This window comes from Calidris pugnax, unplaced genomic scaffold (assembly GCF_001431845.1).
Source record: "Calidris pugnax isolate Ruff unplaced genomic scaffold, ASM143184v1 scaffold81, whole genome shotgun sequence".
Lineage (NCBI taxonomy): Eukaryota > Metazoa > Chordata > Aves > Charadriiformes > Scolopacidae > Calidris > Calidris pugnax.
Genome location: NW_015090880.1, coordinates 8,571,904 through 8,580,781, shown reverse-complemented (window position 1 = coordinate 8,580,781; position 8,878 = coordinate 8,571,904). Strand labels below are relative to the sequence as shown.

The window sequence follows — 8,878 nt, the reverse complement described above, 5'->3', positions numbered from 1 at the left end:
GTTTCCACCATCTATCTCAGGAACTCTGATATATTTCATAATAGTCAATTGACACATTAAATCCAGAAGCAGGTTATAAATGGTATCAGGATTAGATTCCTGGTTCTACAAGAGCAGAGCTTTAAAATTCCAATTTTAAATGTGGGACTTCTGATGTGGTTGCACAGAACACAGCATACTGAGGCTCAGGTCAGCGCAGTTCTTTGCATCACCTTAAGGGAAAAAGCAAAGCTAGAACAGTATGATTTTTGTTGTTTTACACCCCTTGATATGAAACTAGCAAATTCTGGTCTATTCACAGGTAAGTTCTAAAACGGCAGCTGCTTTGAAAAATTAGGATACGACGTCATTCAGTTTTGGGTCCCATCTGGACTACGGTACGGAAGCTGGAACTCCTGCAAATATACCTTGCCCTCAGTCCAATGTCAAGTAAGTAAAAGAACCCTTACTAAAAATAAGAAACTCTTTGTAAACACCTTTTATTGACAACGTTTTACAAACACCTTAGTTCACAAGTACTGTGCAGAAGCTTCATCCAAATAACCAAAATTGTCGCAAATTACAAAGTTTGTGGGTTAACGCAAAGTGTCTGTCTGCACACATCTGTAACTGCTTTCCCCTGAAGCATAAGCAAAACAAGTTATTTTTGTATAAAAATTCACAGAAGCAGTAGAAAACTATTTTTCAGCTCTGTCTCTCTTACTGTTTGTTTCAATGCAAAGTGAAAACACTTGGACCATCTTCAATAGCATAGTCAGTATTCCTCTACTGTTTGGTCTCTGTTTCCAGCTGAGTTTCTTGAGATTCTTCAGCTTCTGAAAGTTTTTCATCATCTATAATTCAATATTACCATTAGTCAAACATGCTTGGTTATATCTACAAACTACACTGCAGAACTGTGTCCCACTTAAAATATTTTACGTTGATTGCCTTAAACATGTAGTTCAGTATCAAATTAGACAAAATGCTACGTTCAAATGAAACAGCCTTCGTAAAAACTTCAAAGTTTTTAAGGCTGTTATGTGTAACGATTATTACAGGAAACATGGGGTAAATCCTATAGCATCAATTTAAGCAGACAGTACTGGATTGCTTCAAATTACATGCCTTCTCTTCGCTTATTAATGGTTTATTTGTGCCTTCCACTAAAATGTTACTTCACAAAATTCTAGAAGCTGAAAGGTAATCTATACATTCATGTGAAAATGTATTTTAGAGACTAATACTTAAGCAAGTGTTAGTAACACATAATAACAATAACCTTCTGCTAAAGTGCACCCAGGATTAACAGTTCATTCTGCTTAAGAAGATCTAGACGGCCTTAGAGAATGAAAGTCTGCTCTTATGGCCATCTATGTATGTTAATCAGGTCATGCCCAAAGGCTAGACCAATTATTCCATCTTGGAAAGACACAGCAAAAAGCCAGCAAATAATACTGAGAACAATATTATCCATATTAGAGCACGAGAAGTAAGCACTCATTTGAAAATATTATGTATTTGTATAACAAAAGACGAGTGTGATTAAATTCCTGAATTTAGCTCCTGTGCATGACAGTTTTAGTCCCTGCTCCATTACAGAGTCACTGTCTGAGCAGGTAAATCATTTAGCTTTCCTGGGTTCCAGTTGCTTTTTAGTAAAGCCTCAAACGATACCATGATGGCAGTGACATGTTCAAATTACTGAAACAGGAATTAGACAAATGACTTTGGAAATTATGCGCAAAAACCCCAACTTTAAATTGCTATTCTCCATCCTCACATTTTAAAGAAGTCTGTTGCCTACAGATGAATCTGAAGCTATTCAGGAAAAGGCATGGTGGCCAGCTTGTAGAACAAAAAAACCCCAAAAACTCTGAGCAGTCTCAGGCTCTGGACAACTACTGGGAAAAAAAATGCTGCGGACACAAGAGGTCACCAACATAAATTGCACAAAGCCAGCCCGCTGCTGGAAGCTGTGATTCCTTTTGATCTGTTGAAACCAAACCCAGTTATATATATATTACCTAAGAACACCACTTACTTTCCAGGGTTTGCTGAAGCTCGTGGATAGTGCTCAGCAGAACATGAAACTGCTTTCTTCTCAGCTCCAACTAGAATGATAAAATACATATTTTAGCAAACAGAGAGCACGTACAGCCAAACAACCCACAGCAGATTCTCCGTTAATTATCTTCCTAGTAAATAATTATATAATAATCTCTGTGAAAAACCTACCTTATCCTCAACATTTTCTTTAATGTGAGAAAGATGCTGCAGCTCTTTTCCCAAAGCTTCCAGCTGCCTGAAAAGAAATTGTCATAGTAGTTTTAAAGAGTTCTGTAGAATTCTTGAAAAATAGATTTGAACTAAGTGGAGGAAAAAGAACCATTAAATAAACACAGGTAAACAAGGCATAACAAATGAAATGACAGAGACATAAATGTTAAACTATTATGTCATGAACTTGTGATTTCAGGAGTTTTACAGGCATTTGGACTGCAACAATTCAGTCCTGCCACAAACATGTTATTTACTTAACCATACAATGAAAGTTAAAGAAGTAGGTTACATTAAACACCCATGGCATTTTCACAGGCTTCACTACCTCATAGATTTCTTTATGTTGACATGAGTAGATTAAATAGAAACATAGCATATTTGATTTACCCACATACCCAACATAGAAACACAACAATTCCCAGACACAACAGTTGACCAAACACGGTCAAGTGCTTTATGCCTGACAATGACCTAACCAGACTGGATAACAAGTAGACTTTACTGTAGGCATATGTAGAATATAGCTTATAGCCCCAGCACACAAAATTTAGCACTGTGATCCATAGAAGTACTCATTTCTTTCTCAAATGCCAGTTTTGACTTTAACTGATAGCCTCTGGCATTAAGAGATAAAGGAAACACGCAACACTGATAATCTTCATTATTATTCATATCCTTTTGAAATATATAATCTTTCAGCATCTCTTCAGGATCTTTGTGCAAGCATTTGATTGTTTTGTGTTCTCACTTGGACCCACCATGGACAATCACAATCCTTTTTGAGGAGGAGTAAAGAGTAACAGGTACCATCACGTACACTAGCTTTCCAACGAGGATGCAGCATCAGGGCTTACACTCAAACCTCCCATTTGGCCCATCTACTCTTCCTCTAATGCCTACCATCATTTATGCTTCATGTAATGAGAATAATCTGTTTCTTTCAAGGTGAAGTGGATTGAGGCTGACCATCCCTGATTAATTAGCAGGCAGAGCCACACAGGGGTCAGCAAGGGAATAGAAGGTGGTGGCAGAGCCACACAGGGGTCAGCAAGGGAATAGAAGGTGTTGTTTTGTTTTTTTTCCTGAAAGAACTGACGCACTAACAGCTGCTGCAACTGGCCTGGGCAGGGAACCACAGGAAGGCCTCCAGTCCTCAGTAACTCATGATGGCTGGGAAAAAGGTCTATTTTAGTGCTACCTGAGAGCGTTGTCTTATTTTTGAGCCAGTATGCCTGGTACCTTGAAGGGAATGCCTGAAAGAGGGCTGAGTGTGACATTATCCTTTCCTATAACACAAACAGACGAACAGCTTATAGGCTCATACAGTGATTTTGCTAGAATTTGGGTTCTAGTTCCTGAAAGACTTCTATTTGGCCAAATCTTGCTATTTACACTGTGCTGTCAGGTATAAGTAGACTGTGAGAAGACGTGATTTTTTTTTTTTTTCCTAGTAACATCCAAGCTACATCTGGAATTTTATGTCTTCTACTTTCCACTCCAGAGAATCTTCACCCAGCCTTCTCATTTTTGTATCATCATCTTTTCTAAGACTCAGTGTCATTTCTTGGTCCTCTTAACAGCTCTTCTGATACTGCATTTAATTACACTGTGGGCAATGCCATTTAGTAGTTCAGCTCCTGTCACTTCCTGAATTGGCTCCTGTACATTACCTGTGACTAAGCTGATAACAGCTTCTCTTCTTTTATGCTGTATGACTAGTTGTTCCAAGAAACAGTACCTTAAAAGCATAAAGAAAGTATTTTTCTGAACTTTATCCTATTGTGCCATATGACCTGCAAAAGCTGTAAACGTAACTCTCACAATAAACCGTGACATTTCTCCTCACAAGAGGTTTTCTCAAGTGTTTTTAGTTATTAAGATTTCCAAGAAAAGCGTGACATTGTTAGTGAGGCTTTCTCCATTCTGATTAAAGGGTGGTCCTTCTTGGTTCATTGTACCATTTTCTGTCTACTTTCTTCAAACTGGAGAGAAAAGAAGCCTTGTAATTAAGACATTGGATGAAAACTTCATCTTGTTCCTGTTATTTGAAGTCTACTCACTTGGAGAGGTCAGTTAAAACTAAAATACCCGTGGACCAAGCTCCTTTTGAAAATGTTCTATTCTGTTAGATGGGGAAATAGGACATAGTAAAATGGGGGATTGTACTGTGCTATAGTTCAAATCTGTGTCTTTGACTACAGATACAACAGACAAAGGGCATACGCTGTAGCCATTCTTCCAGTGGATGAACACACTGGTATTTCTAACTGTAATATATGCTCCTAAAGAGATGATAAAATTGTTTAAGAAAAGAAAAAAAGCCAAATGTACTAGCTGTAACTTACCACAAGAAACTTATGCTTGGATGTGCTAAGCAAAATTAGAACAACCCCTCCAAACCTGAAAACCTGGCATTCTCTAAGAAAAAAAATTACTATCATTTAGTTGTTTCCATTCTTAATCAATTGACTTATCTGAAAAATTTCACTTTTGATAATTGTCTATTATGAAGCCTCACTTGATAAATGGCACATGCTGACTAATGAAGTTAGAAGTAGTCGAGCCTCATGAGAATTGCGTGTAATAATCAAAGTTGTGGTAATGAAATCAAGGCGCAAAAAACCAACATACAAGAAAGAAAAGTGTGAAATTCTCACACAAGGCTTATTGCTACTAAAATGCTATTATTAGGGTAATATAATCAAAAATCCTTTCGCTATAAAAGACCAGGGAATGTGAAAAGACAGCCTCTCTCTCCAATTTCACTGAAAGTGGGCAACAGGATAGATGCAAGCTGCGCTTAAATAAGAACAGTAACCCCACGCTACATTTTTAATCAGGTTAAGAACAAACTCATAGACGCAATGAGTCCTGGAATGTTTCTGTGGATTGACAGAAGTTAAAAGATTATCTCCCCACAACTGCCCAAAGTCACCCAAAAGCACAGGTAGTGAGCCCAATCCGACAATGACACAAGCAAAGCTGTAAGTTACATGCAAGACGAGTTGGACAACAGGTAGGTCTAACCTGCGTGCCAGGGCAAGTTATACTGCAGAACAGAACACAGTCATTTATAACTGGGCATGCAGGAACAAATACCACAAGGAAAACATATAAAAAAAAAAAACCACCCTAGGAGCTTTCTCTCCTGCTTTCCCTTATTCCACCTTGCTTGTATGTATAGGGGCTTTGCTTTCCCTTATTCCACCTTGCTTGTATGTCTAGGGGCTTTTTGTCAGAAGGGTAGTGACAGAACAAGGGATAACTGTTTTAAATTGGAAGAGGGGAGATTTAGGTTAGATACCAGAAAGAAATTCTTTCCTGTGAGGGTGGTGAGACACTGGAACAGGTTGCCCAGAGAAGCTGTGGATGCCCCATCCCTGGAGGTCTGTACAGCCAGGCTGGCTGGGGCTTTGAGCAACCTGGTCTGGTGGGAGGTGTCCCTGCCCATGGCAGGGGGTTGGAACTTGATGATCTTTAAGGTCTCTTCCAACTCTAACCATTCTATGATTCTACGTTATATATTTGGTGTCACTACTGAATCTCTTGCTGACACACCCCCTTTAATTTTATCGCCAACTCTAACCATTCTATGATTCTATGTTATATATTTGGTGTCACTGAATCTCTTGCTGACACACACCCTTTAATTTTATCACTCTTTTCTGGAGAAACTCATCCCTGGTAAACTGACATTAGGTTTGCATTTACATCCGAGTTCACTTATTCACCCTAACACTGCAAAAAAAATTTCAAATACAAAACGATTAAGCAATGCTTCTGTACCCATACAGATGGAGATTAATTAAAGAGAGCTGATAAGGGCACAATTTTAAAACTAAACCCAAGTTTCTCTTGTGTCAAAAGAAATTATAGGAAAGTGAGGAAAGGTCAAACTGAAACCAAGGAAATGTCAAATCTGGTGACGTCCAGCTTACTGGCTTATTATAATTTAATGTAGTCTCATACTCACTTCAATGTTTCATGTCTGTCTGGATGGTGTTGTATAACTTTGGCCAATGCATCATATTCTGAAATAAATTTAAATAGTTAGTCTAAATAATTCTGAAAATATAGATTCAAGACCCAAAAATTAGCTACCATAGCATAGTACAGATTCTTTCTCCTTGAAAAACTGTTTTAACGTTTTTCAAATTTGTACATAACACCTTGCATATATTAAAAAGTACGTGCAAATATCCAAATATAAAAATGTATATAATTTATACCATGTTACAACATTTCAAAGTAGGTGATTACATCAAAACAGACTTTAAATAAACTTCAAATATGACTGCAGGCCATTATCTAATCACTCAAACTTATCCCGTGCTAGTGATTCGTAAAGGATGAGGCCAGAAAACAGGACCTTTAGAGAGCTCTGCACTGCTGCACACTTGGGGTTTTGTGTATGCATTTGGTTTAGATACTATCTAATGTATATGTACAGATAATGGTGCTGATGAGATGTTACACATAAACATGCATGAGAAACAACAGGATTTTTTTTAAACTGTATTACACATTAAGAACAATATTATGGTCATACAGGCAATTAACATAGCCATTTCCTGATAGTAAGGTTGTACATACGTCAACTGCCTCATTCACATGGAAAAATCTCTGCTGCAGGCTGGACAGAACATATCAAAAAGCAAACACTTCTTCTGTCTTTACAAACATAGGTCTGAACTCTACACTCTTATTGGTTAAGGTTCTTTTAATTTCCAGTTGAGACCAAAATTATCCACAAAATTGATCAAACAGTTCTATTTCAAGCCTTTTATCTGTTATATTTCTAAACATTTTCTTTTTGCATTTCATTTATCAAGAAAAAGCACATTCTTACTTCTCAATTTCTAATCTTTTGATAAGACAGCATTACAACGAAATGCTTTAAGTTTCAATTGAAATTATCAGCACATACTTTTAATAGTAGGGGAAAAAATACACTTCTCATAACAGGTATTCAGTGAGGACAGATACAGAGTTGCTGGGTGTGTAACTGGCACCACTGTCCTTGTGTATGCCAAAACATTACCTTCCCTTAAGAGCTGAAGGAATATAATCTTCAGTGCTGGGTGTAAGTCTATTCAACCCTTGTCTTGCTGTTAATAAAGTGCCTCAGTTCTTCTCAAGTCACCTGAGTTGTGACAGGATGCTTTTGGGGTTTTTCTTTGGCCTGAAAACATCTCTCTGAACTACTGTTTCAGGTTTTCCTGATGTTGCGTGTCATTGAGATCTATTGGTTGAACCCTGCCTGCTTCATCCACCAAAAACTTTCAGTAGTGGTTGTGGAACCCACCAGACTAGATATTCATGATGCCAGTATATTTCCCTTGTGCTTTCAAAACTTTGGAATCTATTTTCTGATACAATGTATTTTAAAAGATAACAAAATAATGAAACCGACCAGTGTAAATAACGGTATTTCTCTTTACCTTGGCGATTTTTTCGAATCCTTTTTGCTTGCAGGATTTGTTTTTTGCATTCAGAAATCTTCTCATGTGCTGCAGCTATACTATTTTCTTAAAATAAAAAAAAAAAAAGAGATACAGAGCTATATTGAAATTTTACAATACGTGTAAACAAGCCATTCTGATAAAACTATGAAAAAATAAAGAGCTGTTTCTGGCATGCTGGCCTGCTACATCCACCAGCTTCAATAGGTTAAAAAAAGTGCTTATATTTGTATGTTTTATATACTGATGAGATGCTCTGTATAAGCAGTATCTATTAAGAAAAAAAAAAACCCAACCACTCATTATATGTATGTATTATGTTCACAAGAATTGGCTCAAGCTTGTTCATAAGATAAATAGTTAAACAGAAAACAGTAATATTTTCTAATCTTTACCTATATCCTTATAGATTTTTTCATAATTTTCCATTTCTCTCAGGTTCATATCGTACACCAGAAGAGTTTTTCCCATTGAAAATTCACACTGTGATAAAGTACTCAGCATTCGTTGGTACTGGCTGTAACTGAAAATAGACAAGACATTTATTCCTCAGCAGCATAAACATACCCCCTACCTTTACAAAACAAGAAAACAAAGCCTCATTGTAGCCTAAGGAAAAGTTAAATCATTATTAAAGAAATAAAATATTTCAGAGATTCAACGTATGGTTTTTTGAAAGTGCAGTTAGAAACATCACACCCATTAATTCTACCCTGCCCTTAAAGGTGCAAAGTGAGTAGTATAGCAATGGGCAAATCGGTCCAGGGCTTATAAAGTTCCCAGCTGGGGCTGGCTCTGTGATCACCAAGATTAATATTTTAATGCTGCAGTACACACAATTGTTATATCGTGTCCTCTGGCAACCTACATCCAGCACCCCATGGCAGAACACCATGTTGTCGCTCATCCCTTACTACTTTAGCCTGTTTTCTGAAGACAAAAAAACAAAACTAAACAAAAACCAGCAGCAGAAATACCAGTAGTACCACCCTTCCCTAACAGAACAAACGCAGAACTGCCAACTAAAATATTTGAGTCATGATCCTGTTATAATAGCGGGACTCCAGGAGGGATCCCGCAGCGGCGGGATGATCCCCCACGCACTGGAGCAGTGGATCTCAGCCCACAGCCCTCAGGAACTTCTGACCCCTCTG

General features: G+C 37.6%; 1 protein-coding gene across 1 annotated transcript; it reads right to left on the bottom strand.

The window, feature by feature from the left end:
• Positions 1-463: 463 nt before the first annotated feature.
• LOC106890832 (THO complex subunit 7 homolog) lies at positions 464-8,795 on the bottom strand. Its single transcript, XM_014946896.1, has 6 exons — positions 8,120-8,795; positions 7,704-7,790; positions 6,236-6,293; positions 2,218-2,284; positions 2,024-2,093; positions 464-833 (listed from the first exon to the last, which is right to left on the bottom strand). The coding sequence occupies exons 1-6, from the start codon at positions 8,226-8,228 to the stop codon at positions 766-768; spliced, it is 459 nt and encodes a 152-aa protein (XP_014802382.1). The 5' UTR covers positions 8,229-8,795; the 3' UTR covers positions 464-765.
• Positions 8,796-8,878: the final 83 nt, after the last annotated feature.

Coding starts and splice junctions, on each gene's coding strand:
- LOC106890832 (XM_014946896.1), bottom strand. CDS start 8,228: ATGCTGAGTACTTTATCACAGTGTGAATTTTCAATGGGAAAAACTCTT. Junction 7,791..8,119: donor AAAAATCTATAAGGATATAG/GTAAAGATTAGA, acceptor TTTTATTTTAAG/AAAATAGTATAGCTGCAGCA. Junction 6,294..7,703: donor GATTCGAAAAAATCGCCAAG/GTAAAGAGAAAT, acceptor AATTTATTTCAG/AATATGATGCATTGGCCAAA.